Here is a 26,738-nt window from a genome sequence, read left to right on the forward strand (position 1 = left end):
GGTGAACTCCGGGAGTTGGTGATGCCAGGGAGGCCTGGCGTGCTGCGGTTCATGGGGTCGCAAAGAGTCGGACACGACTGAGCAACTGAACTCAGCTGAACTAAATCTCACTCTATTTTTACTTTTTGACACTGAGATACAATTCAGAATAGACAATTCCTGATACTACGCTGGTTCCTAAAAACCAGTTGCCCTCTGCTCTCTTTAAACACTAGCAGATAGAACTTAGGGAAGCACCTTGTTGGAAAATTGTAAAGCAGCATCTTACACTTAAGAGCAGTTGGCTACTGTTTGCTAAACACTCTCTTGCCATATTCCAGAGTGTCTGTGGGTTAGAAAATGAGAAGACATGACTAGAAATATTTTTCAAACAAAGAAAAAATTTTCCCTTTAATAGAATTGTCTGTAGGGACCTCATACTTCACTCACAAATCCTCGTCTTTACACTCCAGTGTTATCTGAAGTTCAGAAAATTGTTCTTGCGTATAAACTAATTATGTTCCATACAAAAACAAAAATACTGATTTAGAAGGTACTTTCGGAAAGGATGTTGAAAGGAGGGGCTAGTTCTAGATGAAGGGCATCATTTCTAAGAACCTCCTTCTCTAAGTGTTTTAAAGACTGTCTGTCCGAGGCTGGGTTCCCTGTTCTCTGGGGCCTTCTCCTGCCCAACGCTGTCCTGTGTTTTCCAGGGTGGGTGCTTGCTGGCTCGTGGAGGGCAGGAAAGTGCCCAGAAGCACCCTGACAGACACGCCTGGTTCACAACCTTGCTGTGTTCCATCTCAGGGAGAAAATAATCGCATATTATTAGCAACTTGGGGGATATTTAATGTGGAGCAGAAAAGCAACCTAAATGGTTTATATGTTCCCTGAGTTCTCCTTCTGGGGATAGAAGAGAGGAGATGAGGCTGGCATGGGACAGCAAGTGCCAGGAGTTGTTTGCGGGAGACTGACAGAGTCCTCCCGCCAGTCTTCCCCAAAGCTGGCCTGCCATTCCTTTTTATCTTCAGGCACTTGAAATCTGGAAAGGGTGGACAAGAGTGCTGACAGAGACTCTGGCTGTCAGTGGCCCTACAGAGAGAGGAAAAATACTCACGAAACTTAAATGGTACTGGAAACAATGAATATTTTCCCCCATAAAATGGAGCAAGTGATTTTCTACTTGATGTATCTGTTTACTTTAGGAATTTATTTGGCATCAGATAGACCTGGGTTTCAAAAATAACTTTTTCAAGGCCACATATTACGAGATTATGTTGACAGGCAGTGTCTAGAATAGGCACCCATGAAGACAGAAAGTAGATGGATGGTGGTCTACGGATGAGGTGGGGAATGGGAGTGATTACGAATGAGCCCTGGGTGATGGAAATGTTCTATAATTAGGTTCTGACAAACGATTGGAAAAAAACAAGAAAAGTAAATTTCAAACACATAACTACGTATCATTTTACATTTTTCAACTGCATTTTACATATAAGGAAATGAAGCTCAGAGAGTTGATGGGACTTGGAGCCCAACTTCTGTCCCATTTGATCCCTACCACATGCTTTCCTGGTGGCTCAGATGGTAAAGAATCTGCCTGCAAGGAGGGAGACCCGGGTTTGATCTCTGGGTTGGGAAGGTCCCCTGGAGAAGGGAATGGCAGCCCACTCCAGTATGCCTGCCTGGAGAATCCCATGGACAGAGGAGCCTGGAGGGCTACTTGTCCATGGGCGTCATAAAGAGTCGGACACTACTGAGTGACTAACATGTTCTCTTAAGAGCTAACTACTGTGATGTGCAAACGTAGTTGACACGTTCCTTGCTTACAAGGAGCTTATATTCCCGTGGGTAAGCAAGCCATCTTTTTACATAACAGCACTATGTGGCTGACACTTAGAGAACAGGGGTGTGTGTAATGAGGTGCCAATCATACGGTACAGTAGAGAAATATACTGTGGGGTTAAAGATCAAAGTGGTGCTGAGCATTATCAGGACACCTGGTGGAGATGAGGAGAAAACACTATTGAACGCCATACAGTATCACAGTACATTCCTGTATAGGCACCAAGATACCCTGGGGACTTTTAGATGGTAAAAAATGTTCTGCAACTTGATTGGAGAGGTGCTTATCCTGGTATGTACAGTTGTGAGGACACATTGAACTGTATACTTAATATCTGCACCTGATTATATGCCAAGGTCTACCTCAATTTAAGAAGGCTTGATGTTGCTACAAAAGACGCAGAAAAGAGCACAGAAAAGGCTGGAGGAATCTCTGAGAAGCAACTGCAAAAGGGATCGGGTAGTCCTCATATTTAGAACACGGTTCTTGTGTCAGGAGAAGGAAGCTTCAAGCTTCTTACCCTACAGGAGAGCAGACTAGTGGAAAATAGCTTTGGAATCAGAAAAACAAGTATCTGAGTCCTGAGTTCTCACTGGCTAGCCACGTGGCCCGAGTCTGGCTTCATCTATCCAAAGGGGTCTTAGCACTGACCTAAACACTGAGGTGTGGTGCTGATGAGCGGGATCTTGGAGAAGAATGCTCTGGTTTAAAGAGAGACTGGAAAGATTTGAGGAAATATCCCTTTGAAAATAGTAGTGGGAGAAAATTCACAGCATACCTCAGTTTTGTTTCAAATGGGGCCCCAGGTTAACCTAGATACCATGCTTCCATGTAGAGGGTTTTAGTACCCGAAACATTTTTTTTTTTAAAGCAGCTTTATTGAGGTAGAATTCATACACTAGAAAATTTACCTTTTTGAAGTATACAACTGAGTGGATTTTTAGTACATTCAGAGTTGGGTAACCATCACCACTAATTTAAGAATATTTTCATCACCCCACAAAGAAACTCATAGCCATTAGCTGTCATTCCTCACTTCTCCTTGCCTGCTCTCCACCTGCAGCTCTGAGCCTTCAATTCAGTTCAGTCACTCAGTCGTGTCCGACTCTTTGCGACCCCATGAATCGCAGCACGCCAGGCCTCCCTGTCCGTCACCAACTCCCGGAGCTCACTCAGAGCCTTAGGCAACCATTAATCTGCTTTCTGTCTGTGTGCATTTGCCTGTTCTGGCTTATCCGTGTTGTGGTACGTGTCAGTACTTCACTCCTTTTTTACGGCTGAATAATATTCTGTTATGTGACTGTAGCATATATTGTCTAATTATTCACCAGTTGAAAGAAATTTGAGTTCTTTCCACTTCTGGGCATTTGTGAAAGTATGGCTACGGACCTTCTCGTACAATTATTTTCTGTGTGGAAATGTGTCTCTACTTTGCAGGGCAGGTATATACCTAGGAATAGAATTGCTAGGTCACATGAGTCCTCTCTTTCGAACATTTTGAGAAACTGTTCAACTGTTTCCCAGAGTGGCTAAACCCCTCAGAGATGTGTGAGGGTTTCAGTTTTACCACATCTTTGCTGACACTTGTTACTGGCAGTCTTTTTGATTTTTAGTAGATTCTGAACGTTGAGTTCTGTTTTGTGGTGTTAGAGCAGAGCAATATGTGCTAAGGCTTATCTACTCATATGTGCTAAGGCTTATCTTGGATTGGCCTTTGTGATCTCTCCTCACATCTAAGGTCTCCCACACGGGGCTAACCTTGGATACCTTGTCTTTGATCAAAACTGTATGACAATGTTCTCTGAATTGTTGGCTGTCTCAGTCTCCTCACAAAAGAAAGGATAGAAGTCTGGTGGCCAGAGCCGTGCTTTTTCAGTGGCAAGGAGATAAGGGCTCTAATCAGTGTTTTCCATAATTTAAAAAACCCTAGTATTTATTGATAGTTTATTAGATGCCAAGTATTGACTAGGTGCTTTACATGATTTATTATTATTATTATTTTTGGCCACGCCACTCAGCATGTGGGATCTTAGTTCCCTGACTAGGGATCAAATCTGTGTCCTGAGCATTGGAAGCACAGAGTCTTAGTCACTGGACCAGCAGGGAGGTCCCTTTACATGAGTTATCTTTAGAGTGTATCACAACTCATGGAGGTGGGTAATATTAATCCCATTTTATAGAAGGGTTAAGTAACAAGCCTAAGGACTCACTGAGAGTAAGTTGAGTTATGGGTGGATACACACTGGTTGTGTCCAGGGCTAGAGCTTTTATCTACTTGAGGGGCAGTCTCATCATTAAATTACAATCTACTATGCTTAATGGATCTGTTTATCTTCAGCATTGTTTTTCTAGAAGCTTGTACAGTCCCTGGCTCACAAAAGAGGCTTAATAAATATAAGTTGAATAAATGAAAGAATGAAGGAATGAAAGTAATTTGCAGTATTGAAGGCCTCCTCTGGTTCATAATTGGAAAGAACATTTAGCCACATGTAAAGCAAGCAGATTTGTGTGTGTGTCTGCATGCCCCCTCTCTCATCTTTTAATTATTTAGGTTCTTGTTTATCAGCAAGGCTCATTCTTCTCTCTTATTCTGTAGCACAATAATTGTACAGCTAAACTGCTGACATTTCATCTAATTGCCGAGTAACAGACTGTAGTGGATTAAAGATTTCACAATACAAACATTTTGGCCTGCTCAAAGCAAGGTAGGAGTAAAACAGAAGGTGAAAACATTTAATTCGAAGATGTCACAAACAAGATATTAAAAAAAATTTGTGCAAAGCATGTAATGAACTCACTAGAAAAGGTGATACTGTAAAAGACCCAATTGGGATTGGAGGACAGGACCGAACAAGACATTTTCTTGCATTGATCACACTGCTTCCCACTCAAAGTCCTCTTTGCTGTTTCAGTAATAAAACAACCAGGGATAGGAAAGACGGCGCTTGTCTGTATCATTTTTCTCATTCTTCTTTTTTTCTATTTGTTCCTGTTTCAACTCCCACTCCTCACTTTCTGCTCTTCCCATCTATATTCATGAAATCCATGCTTCTGAACCACTTGGTTTTATTTAAAATTCTACTGAAAACTCTCACTCTTTATTCTTAGGGGGTGGGGGGAAAACCTAACACCTACACTAGTTTCTATTAAAACAGATTTCCTTGGCACTAAATGTATCCAGAACTCCTATCTCTTGATGATTTTTCCCATAGTGAGGGAGCATGTAATGATGTTATAATGGACATGAACCTGGGCAAACTTCAGGAGATGGTTAGGGACAGAGGCCTGGTGTGTTGCAGTCCATGGGGTCGCAAAGAGTTGGACACAACTAGGTGACTGAACAACAACAATGATATTAGTGGCTCAAGACATTTTGGTCAGAGTCAGAATAGAAATCTCACAAGGATATCCACTTCATGACTTTACCACAGTAACGATAACTGTTTTACTCAGTTGCATCATCACCTTATAAACTGTACTTGGAGACAGCTTATGACCATTTCAATCGAAGTTACCTTCGAAAGAAGGCTGAGCACTGAAGAACTGGTGCTTTCGAACTGCGGTGCTAGAGAAGCTCCTTTTGTTCATTTGTCTTTAGACAGGCCAGAGGACAGAAAGATAGAGGACAGAGACAGAGAAGGGCAGAGAGGACAGAGAGAAGGCTGTATTGTATATGGAGGAAGACTTTTGGAGAGAGGGGCTAGAATTCAAGATATATAGGGGTACCATACAGGCATAGGGACTTCCCTGGGGGCTCAGATGGTAAAGCATCTGCCTACAAGGTGGGAGACCTGGGTTCAGTCCCTGGGTTAGGAAGATCCTCTGGAGAAGGAAATGGCAACCCACTCCAGTACTCTTGCCTGGAAAATCCCATGGACAGAGGAGCCTGATAGGGTACAGTCCATGGGGTAGCAAAGAGTTGGACATGACTGAGTGACTAAACTTTCACTTTAAACGTATATAGACAGTGCAACTGGAATAATTGCATGTCCTTCAAAGGTGACTTCCTTGAAGGTGGCATGAATCATGATGCATGTTTGCAAAGTAAAATTTTTATTTTCATTTAGCCACCAATTCACATGAAAATGCTTATCTAAGCACTTTGCATGTTTCAGGCACTGGGAATAAAAAGATAAGATTGGTAATATCCTTGGACTCACTGAGTGTTAGTCAACTAAGTCGCAATATGGTGGAGTAGAGAGAAAATGAGTTTGGGAGTTGAAACTGGGTCTATCCTGGGGCTTATTTTCTGGGAGGCACTGGGCCATTACATTTTCTGATATGTGAAATAGGGATAGGAAGAATTACTCTACAGGACCTCATCAAGGATTACCTGAGATAATGTGAAAAAGGCACTTAGTAGAGTGCTTTGGCATTGAGGTGGACCTGGCTTCCATATTCCAGTTCTTATCCTGGGAAAGAACAAGTTTTACAAGCTTTACTTAGTGTCTTGAGTTTTAGGTTGATCAGTCTGACATTGTAAGGGGCAAACTGACACCAAGCTACTACATTTGATCTATTTCTCAGAATATCTGTTCAAGCTCTCACTCCATTCCTACCTGGGCCTGTCACTGGCAGTCTCAGCTCTGTCAGTCGGCTCTTAATCATCTCTTAACTTCCAGAGGCATTCTTAGTTTCTTTCTGCCTATTCAAATGCTACTCAGTTTTAAACTAGCTCACTTTTTTCAACTCTTCCATGCATCCTCCCTGTCCATGCCTTTTCTTTGTGCTGAAAACTTATGGTCCATTTTAATTTATACTTGTGAAGCTCCTTTTGTTCATTTGTATTGTGAAATTTTACTGTTCTTGACCATTTCTCATATGTGAATTTTAATCTTCCATTTTATGTACTTTACAGTGATAATTTCACAGAAGATATAATTTTGAATAAGTGAATGGGAATTTATATTCTGTTTAGTGAAGAATTTTTTTAATGGAAAGAAAAATCCCTCTGACTTCATTAAATTCATCAGCACTCATGAGTGAGTAATAGTATCTTTTATTAATGAGTACCTTTGAACTTTAGGGCTTTGTATCCTGGGTAAGAATTCATGCTAAGTGTTTGAAAATATAATGAAGAAGAAACAAAAATGCCATAGCTGTTTACTGTTTTTTTTTTCTTTTGCTGTGTTACCTTTGCAGTGTATTATAATATTTGAGAGAGAACATAGATATGTAGATTTTAATCAGTCAAATGCTGTGAAAGAAAATTGACCAAATGTTAAAATTCCAAAATACACAAGACAAAACTTAGGAAAACTAATTTATATCAGTTTGGTTTTGATTTTTTTGTTTGTGTGTGTGTGTTTTTGTTTTTGTTTTGCATTTAAATTGAATTTATAGCTACACTTCTAGGCTAAAGAGACTGAGAGAGACTGTTTAAAGAAAAAGGTATGGTGAAGTAGAAAGAGTGTAGGCTTCAGACCCGTGTTTGAACTTTAGCTCTGGCATTAGTTGTATGACTTTGGACAAACTACTTAGACTTTCCTAGGCTTCAATTTTGTTTTTCCCTCATCTTGTAACCAGATTTAATATGCCAGTTTTGAAGAATGTTTTAAGAATGTTTTTTGTGGACATACAGTAGATTCTCAGTAAATAGTAGCTTTTATTAATGTTGATGTTTATAACTTAGGTAGAGAAGTTAGGTAAGCTTTTAATAAGATGAGTCTTGGAAACTTGGGAGTTGGGCTGGGAATCCAGCGCTCTGGCTAGACAACTGTTGAGGGGAGGGTGATGCAGAAGGTTAAGGGGTAACAATGGGAAAATCACAGAAGGCCTTTTTTCAAAGTGCCTAGGGTCTCTTCCTCCACTTAATTCTTTAGAGTCTAAATTTATATTTTCTAGGGAATTCACAATTTTTAAAAAAAGTTCCAACTAACATATGTCTCTTGCCATCTGTTCTACAAGGACTGAGGCATTAGCTTCTGTAGTTGCTGACCTCTAACGCCCCCTGAAAGGAATGCAGCTGGGAGATCAGGAATGAGGCACTCCGTGCTCTGGGAAAACTGGTAGAACAAGGCCCTCCCAGCATATTTTCAGAAAACTCTTACGAACCCACATTCTTACCTCTTCCCGTACTTAAAGCATTAAAACCTTGAATGAAGATATCTGGACCATAAAGAAGGCTGAGCACTGAAGAACTGGTGCTTTCGAACTGCGGTGCTAGAGAACTCTTGAGAGTCCCTTGGACTGCAAGGAGAGCCAACCAGTCAATCATGAAGGAGATCGGTTCTGAATATTCATTGGAAGGACTGCTATTGAAGCTGAGGCTCCAGTACTTTGGTCACCTGATGCGAAGAGCTGACTCATTGGAAAAGACCCTGATGCTAAGAAAGACTGAGGGCAGGAGGAGAACGGGTTGACAGAGAATGAGATGGCTGGATGGCATCACTGACTCAAGGGACATGAATCTGAGCAATCAGGGAGATAGTGAAGGACAGAGAAGCCTGGCGTGCTGCAGTCCATGGGGCCGTGAAGAGTTGGACAGGAATTAGTGACTGAAAACAAGATATCTGTCCCTGATGGTTAGCAGCAGCCTTCTACAGAGATGCATCTAATGGCACAGATCCCCATTCACCAAAATCACACATATACTAACCTCTCTCCTGAAGTCTCCCACCCCAGAGTTCCTCAGAGCTCTCTGAGAGGCTGTCTCTGGAGCTACAGTCCTCAGTAAATCCCCCAATAAAATTGAAACTCACAGTTCTCACACTTTTATTTCTGTTGACAATGATATCAAATTTTAATTTGAAACCTCAGTGAAGTGAGAATTTAGTTTCATCCATTTTGTGCCTTTCTTTAACTAGAAAGGCAATCAAATTACAGTCCTACACGCTAGAGGGATATTTCAAGTTATCTGCTGTTTCCTATGATGATTTTAGAAACCACATCATGAAGCTTGACAATAATTATTATGCATAGCAACACAGTTATAATTGGTGATTACAATTCTGACTGAAAACTCAGAGGCAAGTAAACCACAGCTATGACCAAAGACATTTCAAAAAGTCAAATGCAACTCTACCTCTGTGCTAATTTAAAGGGAAAGTATTATGTTGTATGTACCACAAGTGGACGCAGAGATACTAAGTACACTAAAATATGGTCTAAATATAATAGTATTGAATTGTTTTATATCACATTGTTATAAATTTGGCTGGAAACAAATAATCTAGATACAATAAACATAGATTTTGTTCATATTCTTGGACTTCTCCTTGGAACTGATTCCTTCCCAATTCCCTCTGAGTAAATTTCCATGTTGCCAGCAGAGACTTAAATCAGAGCTTTAACTAAATCTTAGCCTTAAATAAAAGTTAAATTAAGCTAAGCCACAAGCTCTCCATGCATCATGGAAACTGGATAAAAAGGTTATAGGAAAAAAAAAAGTTATAGAGAGAAAGGAGATTCTGAATAAGACTTTACCTCCATTCCCCCCAAAAATTAGTAAGAGAAAGCCATTATTTTCATGGCCCTCAACAAAACGATAAGAATGATTTTGCTGTTTCTATTCTGCCTACATTTGATAGAAAATGATCCAAAAAGCAAAAGGATACTAAATCATTCTCATCATTTGGCACTAAGATATTTTGTTGACAGGTTTTCAGAATACTTTAGACTTCATTTGTAAAATAAAATAATTATTACAACATGGACTTTAAGAGTTCTGAAATATCTCTCACGGTATAATAAACTCCTCTGCCTCATTCATTCATTTAAAATTACACCTACTCTGTGATCAAACTTGGTTTCACAGTTGGGAACAACAGACATGGTTGTTTACAATCCAGTGGGGAAAGACAGACAATGAATAAATAAACGCATACAAATAAGTACACCTTCCTGGAATGTTATGGGTCAAAATGAGTATCTTTGTGGCATTTCTGTGATAGATTGTGAGTGACAAGGAAGATTCTTCCTGGCTTTCATATTAAAGTTCCTGCAATTAATCTTTTATAAGAATTTCTGCTCAGGGCATTGATGTGTTGTGCAGACATTCTTGGAGGGCGTAAGTTACTATCTGACTGCGAAGTATACTTAGAAACAGCAGCAGTTCATGATCCTTAGGCAAAAGAGATGCTTAAGGAATAATGACCTGAACCCATTTCAAAGGACTATCAAGTGATTTGTATAAACTTAAAAAAAAGCTTGGCTTTTTGATTGAATCTGTAATCTCGAAATGCTTTTTTGTGAAGTAAATGTTTTTCTAATTAGGCTTAAAAATGTGAAATTTTCTTGCAAAATTGATTTTCTATTAAGGCACTAAAGTAGTTTCTCTTTCCTTCTGCTTGGGTACTAATTAAATTATGTCCCAAACTTGTTTTAATTCAGCAATCAATTTTTTTTCCATTTGTACTAGATTACAGAATCTCATTTAAAAATCACTCTTTAATGAATTCTACACACAGCAGAGGTGATGAACATTCTCTAATGGAGACAAAATTGTACTGGTCAAGTTATGAGACAGTCTCCTTCAAAAACAAAGGGATCCAGTTGCATTCTGGTGGTATCTTATGCCATTTTTAGGGGTTAAAAAGCAGTAGTGGAAGGCATGGGCTTCCCAGGTGGTACTAGTGGTAAAAGGACCTGCCTGTCGATGCACGAGATGCAAGAGACTCTGGTTCCATCCCTGGGAAGGGCAGAGGCCCTGGAGGAGGATCCCCTCCAGTATTCTTTCCTGGAGAATCCCATGGAGGGAGCCTGGTGGGCTACGGCCCAAAGGGTCACAAAGAGTCAGACGTGACTGCAGCGACTCAGCGTGCACACATGCAGTGGAAGGCGTAGGGATAAAAAACTAGGAATACATGCTAAAATAAGGAGTCTAACTGCCTTGAAGATGTACCTGATGCTGGGGTACAGACTGATACAGTTTTTACAATAATTATGAATAAAATGTATTAAAAAGAAAATGGAATCATAAGCTATTGATCATAACATTTGAAATAATTAAGTGAAGATGCTAAATGAATGGGTTTTTCCAAATGTTGTAAGGTTGGCTTCAGGTTTGACTAGTGGGTGGCATAAATAAATATTTCTCGAATGATTAGAATGAAAAAAATTTCAAATTCATCAGGCAGTCAGAGGCTATACATGTTAGAAACCTTTTGCAAATGGAAGAACTGTATATACTGATTATAAAGGATGATTTCTGAGACCTTAACTTGAGAAGGGGGAAGATTAAGACAATGGTTTTATGTGTAAGTGTCTCTTGAAACTCAAAGGATTTCTGTTTTAAAGAGACAAAAAGAAGAGAAAGGCTTAGCTGTCTTGCAAGGTCAGATTCCCTTTTTATCTGCGGGAAGTGGGAGAGTGGGTGATCAGTCAAAAAAAAAAAAAAAGGCAAGTGAACCTAAACTGCTAGTAAGGGGACTTGGATCATGTTAATTAGAGAAATGTTAATCAAGTCGGAATGGAAACTTTAGCAGAGAGGTTTGCTCTAGGGGCTAGAATCTTAACAATGGGAGTTGTGTGCACATTGAGGCTCTTCCGGCATAATTCACCTTTGCAGCACCCCATATACTTCAAACATGTGCTTAGTAACTTTCAGATAAGGCTCCTTTCCATTTTTTTCCCCCAAATTGCTTACACATTTAATTGCTTACTAAAATAACACATTAATTTTTCACTTACATAATGAACACGTAATTCTTTAATTTGCATAATTGCTTTATCATCTTATGACTTTTACTTTCAACAACAAAAGCCTACCCCCTTCTATCTCAGGGCTAGATCCTAGTGGGTTGTAATTAACCCATTTAAATCCAAATCTCTCCTTGAACAGACTATTATGAACAGCAGTTCAGTTTCTATTCAATAGAGTCCAAATCTGTTTCTTGAATTCCTTTTTCTGTCTCTCTTTGGTATCTTTCACTCATTATGACATTAAAAAATAAGATTTAATACTTTAGAGGAAAGCAAAACAAAAAATCTTAAACAAAATTGCTCATGTAAAATGCAAAAAAAATTTGTTTGAAACCATGAGAACTAAAGTTAATCTAAGACTTTCATTTATTCATCCTACTTTACTTTTCTTTAAATAATGAACAGTAAAGTGAAAAGAGAGCACATATCAATGAGAATAAGTAATTCTTTAGACATAAAATGTAATTGGAATCTTATTTCATTTATTAAGAGAAAGTTTATATCTGAATCTAGTCATCCAGAGATACTCAGTAAGCTAGACATCTGCTTTATAAGGTTTCCTATATCATGATAAAAGGAAACAGTCACTCAACTGAAAACCAAAAGTCATTATTCCCAAAGAGGAAAGACTCCAGAGTTTAAAAATACAGTTGTAGAATTATTTCCCATTAAAAACCTCCAGAGATATTCAATAAGTGCAGTGGTGGTGAGAAAAAGAATAGAGAAATACATATAGAGGAAAGCTGCTGCGGCTGCCCAGTCGCTCAGTCGTGCCTGACTCTCAGCGACCCCATGGACTGCAGCCTACCATGCTCCTCCGTCCATGGGATTTTCCAGGCAAGAGTACTAGAGTGGGGTGTCATTGCCTTCTCCAATAGAGGAAAGAGTGGAGAACAAATAGGGAGATGAAAGCTTAAGAAGGAAAGGACATCAAAAAGACTGGGTAGGAAGAAAAAATGGGAGATTGCTTGCTGATTGAACATATCAAATATCAGGCCCCATGCTAGCCACTTTATACTCTATCTGACTTAATCTATAAGATAATGTTAGACCACTTTCTAGATTAAAAAAATACTGAATTTTAGAGCACGTAAGTGACTTGTCTAAGTACTCGGAGCTAGTAAATGTATCGATCAGGACTGAAACCTAGGAGTGTTTGATCTGAAAGGCAAAACTTTTATAGAATTCAGTCTATGGGATCGCACAGAGTCGGACACGACTGAAGTGACTTAGCAGCAGCAGCAATAAGCAAGGCAAAGATTAAAATGAGGGAGGAAAATGAGACAACACTGAACTCCATGAAAGCAGGAACTGTGTCCACCCTTTTCACTTTTTTTTTTTTAAATACTTGGCATAGTCCCAGGAATACAGCAGTACATAATAAATGTCTGCATAATGAGTCATCTTGAATACGTTGAATGACAAACCATCTTCTACAGGGAGAGAAGCCATGGAGGAAAAAAGTTATGAAAGAAACAGAGAACAGGCAAGTCAAGGGTGAGAATGAAAATGTGATTCTTTTTGGGCAATCTACCTAAAGTTGGAAATTTTAGAATCAAATCTGTCAGCTTAGTGTCAAGTCTCAAACTCTGCCCATATTCAAAGAATTTAAAAAAGAAGATAATGGTTCAATGGCTTACATTTCCTAATTCACACAAAAATATTTACCAAGTTTTCAGAGACCTGGTGGGGTATGGTCTTGGAATCCCATATCACTTGACATGACCAGGTAGAGGGAAGAGACATGAGCCATGCCCTCTGGACAGGAGACTTGTGAAGTACAAGTGGGTCACCTCTGGGACTCACCAAAAAGCCAACCACTTAACAAAAGCCTATCAGCTAATGAATACTAATGGCCCCATGTTAGTCCCGGCCGCAAGGGATGTACATGAACTGTACATGAACCATGAACTTCCAGATGTTCAAGCTGGATTTAGAAAAGGCAGAGGAACCAGAGATCAAATTGCCAACATCCGCTGGATCATTGAAAAAGCAAGAGAGTTCTAGAAAAACATCTATTTCTGCTTTATTGACTATGTGGATCACAATAAACTGTGGAAAATTCTGAAAGAGATGGGAATACCAGACCACCTGACCTGCCTCTTGAGAAACCTATATGCAGGTCAGGAAGCAACAGTTAGAACTGGACATGGAACAACAGACTTCAAATCAGGAAAGGAGTCTGTCAAGGATGTATATTGTCACCCAGCTTATTTAACTTATATGCAGAGTATATAACATCATGAGAAACATTGGGCTGGATGAAGCACAAGCTGGAATCAAGATTGCCAGGAAAAATATCAATAACCTCAGATATGTAGATGACACCACCCTTATGACAAAAGTGAAGAAGAACTAAAAAGCCTCTTGATGAAACTGAAAGAGGAGAGTGAAAAAGTTGGCTTAAAACTCAGCATTCAGAAAACTTAAAATCATGGCATCTGGTCCCTTCACTTCATGGCAAATCTTTGGGGAAACAGTGGAAACAGTGACAGACTTTATTTTCTTGGGCTCCAAAATCATTGCAGATGTTAACTGCAGCCATGAAATTAAAAGACACTTGCTCCTTGGAAGAAAAGTTATGACCAACTTAGACAGCATATTAAAAAGCAGAGACATTACTTTGCCAACAAAGGTCCGTCTAGTCAAAGCTATGGTTTTTCCAGTAGTCATGTATGGATGTGAGAGTTGGACTATAAAGAAAGCTGAGCGCCAAAGAATTGATGCTTTTGAACTGTGGTGTTGGATAAGACTCTTGAGGGTCCCTTGGACTGCAAGGAGATCCAACCAGTCCATCCTAAAGGAAATCATACCTGAATATTCATTGGAAGGACTGATGCTAAAGCTGAAACTCCAATAGTTCGGCTACCTGAGAACTGACTCATTGGAAAACACTCTGATGCAGGCGTCACTGACTCAATAGACATGAGTTTGAGTAAACTCCGGGAGTTGGTGATGGACAGGGAGGCCTGGATTGCTGCAGTCCATGGGGTTTTAAAGAGTCGGACACGACTGAGCGACTGAACTGAACAAGGAATTTACACAAAGTCAAATATGCCAATAAAAGATAAAATTAGAAACATTATGTCCAAGTGAGTAAATGTTTTTCACACATATATTGGATATTAACATAGATATTGGTCTACTCATTTGGAAGAACAACTTATAAAAGTTATAAAACTTAAAAACTCAGTATTATCCATAGGTGGTTCTATCCACAGTGGGGCTCAATGTATTTCAATATCCAGGAATCTAATTTTGACTAAATTCTTTGGGTAAGTTATGTATATTTCCTTTCAAAGAAAAAGCAGAACTTAACAATTTTGACTTCTTTTGTACAACCAAGAAATTTTAGAGTGCTAATAAAATTCAATTTCAGAATGGTAGTAAACAAAGTGTTCTAAAACCTCCCTGAGTAATAATAATGGTCACAGAAAACCTTAGATTGAAAGGATTCCCAGTTTATGGTCTTGGCTGAGTTTCTCTGAAGGCTTGGCTTACTTTCTTATTTCCCTGGTGGCCCCAAAGTGACCAAACCTTACAAAATCCATGAGATCTAGGGATCCTAAATGACAAAGGCAGTTGAAATCCCTCGGGTAATTATAAACTGTGTTAGGAACAAAAAAAAATGGTTGGGAAAGGAGTTGCTTTAGTAATTAAGGGAAGCTAGGAGTTGTTTGCTTTCCTGGTATTGGCCTGTTGAGACAGTAGCAGAGAAAAACGCTAGTGTTAGACTGGCATAGCATAATCATAGAGAAGTTTAAATGCACTAAGGATATTGAATTTCCCATTTTTAAATCACAGGAAAATCCTGGGCTAACCTATTGAAACTGGGGAAAAACAATGTGAAGAATACTATAAAAATGTGAGTCATTTATAAAAATGGACTTAATATCTATCTACCTTTGTGAATTTTATTTGATGTTTTATTGTGCTCTGAAATTCTTAGGAGAAACAATGACCTGACTGTGATATGCAGAAATAATCAACGAAAAAGTGCCATTTCATTTCTATTTAATAGCTACATAACCTATGTAGGAAACAAAATCTTTGTAGAAAAATACAAAGGATAAGATGACTTTTTCCCTGTCTTTTTAAAGAAGCACGTGTGTGTGTGTGTGTGTGTGTCTGGCTCCAAGGAATGATCCAAGACCTGCACAAATCTCTATTTTCCTTCAAATAAGATTCAGTAGACCTGCGTACTTTGTACCGAGGTTATGCAATCCCCTGACCCTATTTTGCCAGCTGTCAGCAGCTGGAGGCCCACATTACTCACACCAGCCCAGCATCTCTCAGTAGGTTAGTTTGAGAGTAGCAACTGGCGAGTCCAGCTTGTCATATTAGAAATGCTAATGTTTTTCTTACCTCTTCCTTCTCTGCACTTTGCAGATCACGCCACTCCTCAGTTACGTGACCGAAATCCACCGTGTTCATGGGGACTTTAAATTCCCCGATGATGTCATGCTTAGAGAAGCGATCAAAATCATAGACAGCCATCACCAGAGTTTTGCCACCCAATTCCGAATATGGCACCTAAATAAAAAAGACCAGGATAAAATATCTGGTGACCAAAAAATGCTTAAAATATGTTACTTTTTCATAGTGTTTAATTTTAATATTTATGTTGGATAAACAGAACAGGGAGAAAAGTAGCGCTTTTTCCCCCCCTTAAATTGCATCATTTGACTACTTGGGGCTTAAGTTACTTGGGTGAAAGTGAGGGCTCACCATAGTGATTTATCACTTTCTCCCAAAGTTCTAGAAGCTGTTAGTGTTATTAATGATGGCTCCTGTTATCTGTCATGCTAGAAATACTTCAAGAGTAAAACAGGAATAAACCAAGCTGATTGCACTTGACTATATAAGGAACTGTTTCTTGAAGAATGTTTTGTTGTTATTGTTAAGTTATATTGTCAGGGGACAACTTACTCAGGGGTAGTTATTTCAAAAGTTCTATTAACTCTTTGAGGCCATTTGGATGCCATAGTTTAATGAAGCAGTGCTTAATGAGAAGACATGCTAGGAGTCTGTAAGGATTGGAATGAAATTCACAAGGTGCCTCCCCTATTCCTTAAAATAATTTACTGATTGACAGGAGCTGACTAGAAAATTGATGTTTTGAATATCAGATTCATTATAATCTAGATCTTGAAGTTCATTCTTAGGAATGACACTCTTTAGGATGAGCAGAGGCAAAAGGCCAAAAACTGATGAATTCTCCAGCTGTTCAAAAATGTCTGGGACAGATGCTATGGGCTGGGATGTTTATTAGTGACATTTTTAATATTCAGAGAAAGCAGGGCAATTCCAAGGAAGCTACACTTCAGTAACTGGGAAGAAATGCCTAATTAAGAAATTGTTTAGACTTGTATTGAAGGTTTCATCAATTTTCAGACACTTGTTATTATTTTATCAGTGTAAATAGTTGTCTTATGCTCCAGCAAACATTTCTCAATTAATTCCGTATATTAAGAAAGAAAGGAGAAGGAAGAATTTTTGACTGTATATATACAAGAAATTTTGCTTTTTTCCAAAGAGCTTTTGTTTTCTATCATTTGTCATCTATTAGGAATTGGGTTAAAATACTATGATTAAAAACTAGGCATAACCCATTTTCCACTTTAGAATGAAAAAGTAAACCCTTCCAAAGAGATGACTTAGAAGAAAGAAAGTAATTTTAGAGTAGGGATGAGCTCTTGAGAATTGCATCTTATTTCTGAAATTTGTCTAGATTTGTTGGTGATTGTACGAAACGACAGTCAAAAACCTGAGTTGGAGGTCAGACAGGTCCAAGACTGGGTTTCCCCCTCTTCCAGCTGAAGGGCCTGGGACAAGGAAATAAACCTAGAATGATGATAATAGTGTCTATTTCACAGGAGCTGGTTGAGGCAAAATGAATACATGTAAAGCATTTAGCACAGTGCTGGCATACAGCAGGTACTTAATAAATATTTATTGTTTGAATAGAAGTAGCTCTTTCAAGTGGACGTTTGTTGTGGAGAAAAGGAGCATTTCATCTGGGGCACGTCAAGTTCATTTTCAGTGGATTTGAAGTCAGTTTTAAAGCCAATCCCCTTTAAACTATTTTGCTTCCATTTAAGATGCATAATCTACAAAGCCTAAAAGGAGAAACTGGCTAGTTCTCTAGAAACAGTGGTGTATTTTTTAAATGTATGAAAATATATTGTACTTTGGCTTGATTTATGATGTGATCAACTCTCCTAAAATGAAATGGAACCTGATTAAATTTTATAGGCAATTTCAAAATCTCCCGTGATTATAATTCTTGAAGTTATAGACATTACTAGAAATTATTAGCAGTACACATTTTAAAAAAGAAATAGCATATAGATAACTAAAAACAAAGCCTCACAATATTTCAAATAATTTAAGAATGTGCTGGCTAAACAGTGGCTAGAAACTACTGACCTAAGTTAAGATCCACACAGAGTCAAATAGAATGATTGTAATTACCTTTTGCAGTATTTTTGTTTTCTTTGTTTTCATTGTACGTTCTGTGACATATTGATCCCAATGATTAGTTTTTCTTAAACTGAGTAGTTTCAGAATGTTTCTAGAGCTACTTTAGCTGTCTTGGTTTAGAAAAGTGTAGATTTTAAATAGGATTGCTGACAACACAGAAGGGATTTTTCTTGTCTTACAAACTGAAATTGAAGAGTGAATAGAACGTCAGTACTCTGTTAGAAAACTAGAAGCAAGGTTCATGAGAATGACTCACACCTGAGGTTTCATCCATTTGTTTAGGATATTTGTTGACAGGCAATGTGTGCTATCGCTAAGGCTGGCTGGTAGATAAGTGATTCTGACTCTGCCAGCTGGCATATTCACAGACATGTATTGTTTTAAGGAATGCATTAAAAAATTTCACATGTTAAAGACACCAACCAAGAGACTGGTTTTATGCATGACTTCAGGTGGAGAACTACAGAGCTTGTACATAGGAGATGCCTGAAGCCCGCCAGGTATCTTTTCCTGTTATTGTGGGGCCAGAATTCCTCTTTGTTATCGTTTGTTAATTGAGGTGTCTCAACAAGATGAAGAACACCAGGGAAGAGCCAAGAGGAAAGGAAAAATGCTAGAGGTGGAAAAAAAATAATTGGCTCCTATTCTTTTTATTTATGGATTTAGAATGTTTTCAAATACTCAGATTGGCCCTGTACACAAAGAATTTTGCAATGAGAGTAATACCTATTTATATCATTTGAAATAATGTTGGATAGCTTACTTTTTTCTGTGGTTGTGATTGGTTTTCAAAACTTGGAAACCTGGGAAAAGTCTGTAATCTTTTGGCTTTGTTTTAGAGAGGGGGACATGTTCAGGTCCATGGACACACTGGAAGCTGAACTCACTTTTTGGACACGAATGACATCCTTGTTCTATGCCAGTCCACACTCTATTCTGAAATAGCTGAGCTGGATCCTGTTTGGATCAAATTTAAATGGATAGTAGAGCCCTCATTACATTGAAAATAAGAATTATGGATATTCTGAGTAGAATCACTTGTGAGTCTCTGAAAGTGGTCATGCGCATGTATCTGTATGTGTCAGGATGAGACTGGTCTGTTATCTAAAACAACAGAGAAAAAGTTCAACAGTAAATACACACACACAAAATACCTTGAAAGTAAATTGCTCGTTGAAGACAGGATTAAGGGTCTTTCGGTGGACTTTTGTCTCAAATTTCTTCTTTTTATCGGGCAGCAGAAAAACCTTCACATAGGGATCAGAGGTGCCCCCCATGTCCAAGGCAGGCAGCTCGGCAGCCTGGATGATTCCTACCAGGAGCTGAAATGAGAGGCAGAAGACGGCCAACATCAGCATTGGTGAACATGTTGGAAAAGACTGATTTGTTCACAAGGCTGCATATTGTGACTGCTCTTTTCTTCTTTGCTTTTGATAAACTTCTATTCTCTTAAAAAGCTGAACACAGAAGGCAAATGAAATGATATACCCAGACTTCAGAAACTCAATTATGACAGATGCAAGCTCTAGGAAGCCTGGTTTTAAACACAAAAGAGGCTTTTTAAAAGGTTGCTGATTACATTTAAATATGGAATTCATATTTGCAAAAGGGTTGCAATCAAATAACTTCCCAGTTGCTAAAAGCCCTTGTGTATTATTTTTCTTACCCGAGTGTGATTTGTAAGTGGAAATAAGTTGTTAAACAATCACAAGCCTGTAATTATAAAGCAGGAGAATTTTATTTTGAATCAAAGCTTCAGACCAGCTAGATAGAAATTTCTTAGAAATTGGGTAGCTTTTTGAGATAAAAACAAGATCTTCAAGTTTCTATCATATTTGGCCTTTACTTGTATGCTAGCTACTTCTTGTTTTAACTTAGAGTAAAATAATTATTATATATTAAATTCTGTATTTAAAGATAGGACATAGGGGTCAAAGAAAAATAATTTCAGCTGCATCTAAAAGAAGGGGAGATTACAGTTATGGTTTTAATGCTAAGTGACTGTCTGATTTTATTCAAATACAGCAAGAATCTCTGCATTCTTCACATCTGATTTTTCTCAGTGATACATTCCTATTTCTTATTATGAATGTGAGTGTTGACTGGCATTGTTCATGTTTTTGCAAAGGAAACAGAAGGTGTGAGTGGACTGTTCTGATGCTCTGCCATCAGTCATGCTGTGTCAACAGACTGGTTTAGATTCATATGGGAAACAAAAGTAGACTCTTACTGTTATTCAAGGGATATACTATTCAGAAAGTGCAGAATGTACAGCTTTCACATCTTAAAATGGGGTCTGAAATTTTGAGACTGTACTTTTTTCAAGCAATAGGGTGGAAAAGCAATTCACCTCTGAAAAAAAAAGTCACAGCAACTTTTTACAAAATTGACCCATTGTGTGCATAAGTGCACTTTGGCCCATTGGCTCAATTTTTAATCTAGACCAATGCCCTTAAAGATTGTTATTTCCATTTTAATGTTTCAGTATCTTTTTGTGACTTCTTCATACAACAGTAGCAATAATAATGCTGGATTGTAAGTATACAAAACGTAGACAGATGGTCAAAGAATGGCTAAAATAGACATAAGCTCATAAAGACATGATTAGTAAAGCAAACAGTTTGTCTCTTGGTTTGCCAAGTTGGTATTTGGAATTTGCTCTTGGTTAGCAATGTGAATAAGCGAGATTATATTCTCTCCTTCTCTCTTTTTGCAATACTTTTTCTTTGGGGCTGGGAAAGAACTAGTGATATAGCCTAAAGTCTTTTAAACTTGATCATCTATACTTGAAAGGTTTGGGGGCATTTTGTTGATAAGAGATGGAATTACTTCTTCCAACTCCCCTCTGGCTTCTGCTTGAGAGATAAACATCACATTTTTCTCCACCATGAAAGCTTCTTAGGGGACTTTAAGGATTGTCTTTTAGTTTTGGTAAGCAAGTGTGTATATTTGATTACAGCCTTATCTACAAAAATCCTCAGACTTTATGTTCCATGACTCATAGGAATCATTTTATAAATCAGATTAGCTGAGAACATTCAGAAAAATAAATGCAGAATATTAAATTTTATCAGGTAGAATATTATAGATGCTCAGAATGAAATACCTCCTAAAATGTGTTTGTTAGAAAGAGAAGAATAAATACATTTGCATCATGTTTGAGTAAAAAAAAATTCAATTCTATATTCTTTTTTTTTTTTCAGTACTATATTCTTAAAAATACTACTTTATAAAATGTTACTTGTAATACTCAAAACCAGTGTAGGAGTTTCAAAATTATGACTAACCAGGATGAGGTACCCCTATATTTCTACTGAAAAATATGAAAGTAGAATTAATTAGTAGAAAAATGTTGGATACATATATAAAAGCAGTTTGAGTGAGAATGAGTGAGTGAAAGTTGCTCAGTTGTGTCCGACTCTTTGTGACCCCATGGACTGTACAGTCCGTGGAATTCTCTAGGCCAGAATACTGGAGTGGGTAGCCTTTCCCTTCTCCAGGGGATCTTCCCAACCCAGGGATTGAACCCACGTCTTCCACATTGCAGGCAGATTCTTTATCAGCTGAGTCACAAGGGAAGCTGTCTATATTTCTGCAAAAGATGTTTTGTGTTAAGATAACATTTGCTGACCTTGACCTTCCCTAGAATTTATAAATAATAGGCAGTTTTGCTCTTAACCAACCCCTGATAATCAAATCATGGGATAAATGATAAAAATAACCTAAAATGCCATATTTACTTAAGTAGAAATAGTATACCTATAATTCTGTATCAATTCATACTTACAAGGCTGTATCTGTAACCAACATGCAGCTTTCTGGAACGTAAAATAAAATAACAAACTAGGACTGTAATGAAGCTAATTAAATGCAATCATTTATAATATGACCATGCACATCAATACATTCTTTGTAAGGAATCCTCTGGACACTTCAAAAAGTAAAGATGTTATCTGAACTAAATAAAGCCCAGAATTCCTGCCATTACTTAGAGCTCACAGTATTACTGACTTTGGGCATTAGTTACCAAAGCTGACTTTTGGTGTTTGATTTATTTATCATTTACTTCTCATCAAATTGGACATAATTAACACACGCTACAGTTAGATAGTAACTGTATTTACATCTATCAAGTTCTTTCCCACCCTGAAAGATCAGTGAACTGATCAAACCAGAGAGATTTAAAACAAACTGGAGAGATTTAAAGCTACCCTAGTTGAAAAAGGACTGTGTCTTAAAGATTCTTAAAAACCTGATCTCTAACTCAGCTAATTCTTATCTAATTTTTAAAATTCCTTGAACAGTTTAGAAGGTAAAGGGATATCACCATCAAAGTCATGGATCCTAGAAGATTTTTTTAGGTAAAGAGATTTTTCTTTTTAAACATTTATCTTGGGGTACCATGAAAACAGGGAACTAATAAAAACTAGCCAATATTATCCCCCACTCCAGTACTCTTGCCTGGAGAATCCAAGGGGCGGAGGAGCGTGGTGGGCTGCAGTTCAGGGGGTCACTGGGAGTCAGACACGACTGAGCGACTTCACTTTCACTTTTCACTCTCACGCATTGGAGAAGGAAATGGCAACCTTCTCCAGTGTTCTTGCCTGGAGAATCCCAGGGACGGGGGAGCCTAGTGGGCTGCCGTACATGGGGTCGCACAGAGTTGGACACGACTGAAGCGACTTAGCAGCAGATGCACCAGCAGCTAATATTATCATTCATCTTGGTGGCACTTCACGACTTTTAAAGCTGGAAGGTCTGTTTTTGACACAACTTTCATGGTGGCTCAGATGGTAAAGCATCGGCCTACCATGCGGGAGACCTGGGTTCAATCCCTGGGTTAGGAAGATCCCCTGGAGAAGGAAATGGCACCCCATTCCAGTACTCTTGCCTGGAAAATCCCATGGACAGAGTAACCTGGTGGGCTACAGTCCATGGGGTCGCAAAGAGTCGGACACGACTGAGCGACTTCAGTTTCACTTCACTTTTATTTCCTTGTTACTTTTGGGGATGCATGCAAAGGCACTAGAAGTCAATTAGCTGGTCTTTCTACTTTTCTAGAGCTGTTAACTCATTTGTGCCAAGAGTTCTACCCTGTGTCATAGAAGGAAATGAAACTCATGGAAAGCCGATTTTTAAATCCTTGATTCCTTATCAGGCAGTTAAATTTTTTATTCAAAACTTTGGCTTAATTGATGGTCTAACTTGCCCTATTTGGAGCTAAATCCATGAATTCTAAAGAAGATCGTTATAGCTCAGGCTGAGGGATCTATGCGAAGGAACTCTCAGAATGGGTCAGATGGCTTCAGGGTAATTTGTATTCTGCCTGCCTGCTGAAAGTGCCATAGTAGATGTAATCAGCTGAACCCTGTGGATTCTAATTACCAGAAGTTAAATTAGCAAGTGGGGGACCACCTGTACTTAGAAATTATTTCATCAATAGCTTCGATAATTGCATTTTCTCCTTGTAGCAAATGAAATGTTTTAAGAAGTATCTTGTTTCAATTTCTGGTTGGTATTTCAGAAAATGTAATGGAATTACAAGACATTTCCCCCCTCGGACCTGGTTATTTTGGAAATCATAATCCAGTGAGTATTGGAGTTTCCCCAGTTTCTCCTCTTCTTTGGGTTCTTCTTTCTCTTCACCATCAGTCAATCCGGTTTCAGCATCATCATCCTTCAGGGCCTATAAGCAAGGGAAAGGGGATCATATATGAATTCAAGTGAATTTTCACCAAACCCAAATGATACTGGGCCTGTGGTTAATACTTCCACGCTGTCAGAAGCAAGCACTGAGATGCGGGAATCTCCATTTGTCTGACACACATTCACATCTGCTACCAACATATTTTTAAAAATTCCATTTGTGCAAGGAATTTTCCCCCCAATCAGCAAGCAACATGGAAGCAATGGAAAAAGCCCCTCAGAATATTGCAAGCAAAAAATGTAAAGTTGTTGCAAAGGAAACATCAACTTGGTATTATATTTGACTCTGATAAAATCGCTTCTTTCTGAGGTGTGAGAAACATGCTATTAACCAGGCCAGTTTTCACATTCGTGTAGTTTAAAGAGATCGACGCTAAGCACCATGTAAAACACCCTTGCTGCATGCAGTGGAGTAATTTATATGAAATGTGTGGCCTTTTCTTGCCTTGCTTCCTATGAAAAAGATAGTAGACTAAGTTATTCTCAGAAAAATTATAATTTCCTATGTCTTGCATATACATTTACAATGGTTATGGAAAAAGAGGAAAAAAGAAACATGCCACCAGCAAATGCATGTTTAGAGAAAAATCTACTCCAGTTCCAGTTTAAGTTTACTGTTTTATTCTTATAACAGCTCCAAAGAAAGCTAGGCTGAATTAAATTGATTTATGGGTCTATTTGATGCCAAAAGGTAAAAGGAATTATGTTTGCAATTTTGTCAGACTGAACTTTGTATAAAAACTAATTTTGTAGTAACAAGCAAAAATCATGGCATAAAATTCTCAAAACTCAGTTTGGACCAGTTGAATGTTCCTTATAACCTAAGTATGATATAAATGGAAATACTAGAAAGCTCATAATTTCATAAAATTCATGCTTATGTTCCCTTTATTTAAAAAATATATAATGTATTTTCCCAATATGTGTAAAAATTTTACTCAAAAAGTCATAGGCTGTAAAAATTATAAATAGTAGAAGTTCTGTTTCTAGGGGTGTGCATTCTCACTGCTTTAAAGAATTAGAAAAGATAATTAGAAATCCATAAGTAGTTATTACTCAAAGTGAAAAATGATACAGTGTTACATTTTCCTGAACACTATTGAGGTTGAAAACTTTAAAAATCTTTACATGAACCATTTGTATTTTTTCTTCTGGGGATTGCCTGTATAACATACCCTTTGCTAATTTTTCTGCTCTGTTGTTTGCCACTTAGATATCTGTAGAGACTCAATCTTTCTGCTGTTATATATGGCAAGTATTCTCTCCTAGGTTTTGGTTATGGCATTTTCATTGCCTTCTGTGTGTGTGTTACTGAAGAATCTAAAAAAATTGCAGATAAGACAGATGAATGATGGGCTGCTTAATATCTCTGACAATGTAAAAAAAAAAAATCTAAACTCTTGTCAGTGATCAAATTATATCTGAGAACTCTTGTAGAACGCAAATGCAAGAAGTATAACCAGGCTTCAGAAAGGCTTCAGAGTCACTAGACTACAGGTCTACCACCAATCGCCCCCCACCTCACCCAGATTACATAGTCTTTTTTCTCTGCTCAGAGAAAGGTTTCTGTTCACTTATCCTTTTATACAGAGACCTGCAGTAATGCCTCAAAATGGCAGCCTCAATCTCCGAGCTGATAAGACTTTGCAATTTGGCTCTACTTATCTAACTCTAATTTGATCCTAAAAATCAGACTTGGCATCATCTTACTAGAACTCATTTGGGTGGAAAGATCGCAAAAAACAGAGAGCTGAACTGTAGTCAGAGATGCTTCCCATTTTGTGCTTCCTGAAAAATTTCAGGAGCCTACAGTGACTTTGGAAAATTGCCGTTATTACAGCTGTGCAGAAACCTTTCAGAACTGGTTAGCCATAACCCATTTTATTTGGAAGTTTATACTTCGTTGTCTCCTTAAATAGTAAAATGCTGATTTACCAATAGCCCAAGGCAGGAGAACAACATAATTATTTAAATATTAATCTTTGAGCTTGAAGGTGTTGCTAATAGAAAAATAATAGTAAAGTGACAAGAAAAGACTATTGAGTTTAATTGGAGGGCTTGAAGCAGTGAACCATTGCCTTTTCAAAACCTCAGCTGTGTATAGGTCTTTAACACTGTGAAAAGATGTGTTCAGAAAATGGCAATGTAGGTAACTTGCTTCCTGTAAGATTTTAATTTTTTGAATGGCAAACTATTTAATGCAAATTTTTGCCTGAAAAAAAAAATCTTCACACTATTCTACCATAAACATAAAAAAATTCATGGATTAAAATACTTTTTCAATTTCTCTTTCAGAACTGACAATCTACATATCATATTTCAGCTCAGTGTAATTTGAAAGGGTTGAGATATTAAATCTCCTTTTCCCTAAGTGGTTTTTATCCTAATAAAAGGTGCAAGACCATCTCTGCAATTATTCTGCATGAAATAGGGCTAAATTTTTGATAATTTCTCAGTGTCACTGTTCATCTCTGATGTGATTAAGTCTATTCTTGTGCCAAAGGCTGAGCTTAAGCAAGACATTTTCTGTACCTTTACATTAAATTCAGACCTATTAAATCATTAGCTATTATAATATCTAAAGAGCAATTAGTCCCTACTCCCGACCCCTAACAAAATGCAGAGGAAAAGGCACGTAAGCCCAGAAGTTCTCAGAGTTTGATAAACTGTACTAGAAAAAACTGTGTTGGGAAAAAGACTTTGTTTTAAATTGCAAAAATTTAGCGCATATGCTTCTGGCTTGATTCAACATTCATAAGGTGAATGTTGTACTTGGATAAACTGTCAGAAGGTGCTTTGTCCATGCTAAGTTAAACTGTTCAGACTTGGAATTGATAAGGCACGCCAAAAATGGAGCATAAGACACTGAATTTTCTTTCTGTGCCCATCGATTAAAACGTGAGCTTTCTAATACTGTTCTCTTTAATCAGTTAGTAATGTTTAAATGAGAATCCTTTATCTTAAAAAAAATCAATTTAGTTCAGCCTTTTGATGTGTGTCAGAATGGTACACCCTCAGCTGTGGAGCCCCAGCTGCCAGGCCACTAAATGTATCTGAGCATTGACTTAGGGGTGTCTAATAG

General features: G+C 38.0%; 1 protein-coding gene across 2 annotated transcripts in view; it reads right to left on the reverse strand.

Annotated features, from left to right (window-relative positions):
- The window catches only part of SYT1 (synaptotagmin 1), a 230,019-nt gene that overhangs the window by 142,157 nt on the left and 61,124 nt on the right, over positions 1 to 26,738 (reverse strand). Inside the window, exons 3-5 of one of the 2 annotated variants that reach the window (XM_040234516.1) lie at positions 23,514 to 23,627; positions 19,105 to 19,272; positions 15,833 to 16,000 (exon numbers count right to left, since the gene is read on the reverse strand). In XM_040234516.1, coding sequence (XP_040090450.1) covers positions 15,833 to 16,000; positions 19,105 to 19,272; positions 23,514 to 23,627 — 450 coding nt within the window. Of the gene's footprint in view, positions 1 to 15,832; positions 16,001 to 19,104; positions 19,273 to 23,513; positions 23,637 to 26,738 lie in introns of both variants that reach the window. The other variant, XM_040234515.1, reaches the window with a different exon arrangement.

The sequence above is a fragment of the Oryx dammah genome, unplaced genomic scaffold (genome assembly GCF_014754425.2).
Source record: "Oryx dammah isolate SB20612 unplaced genomic scaffold, SCBI_Odam_1.1 HiC_scaffold_29, whole genome shotgun sequence".
Classification (NCBI taxonomy): domain Eukaryota; kingdom Metazoa; phylum Chordata; class Mammalia; order Artiodactyla; family Bovidae; genus Oryx; species Oryx dammah.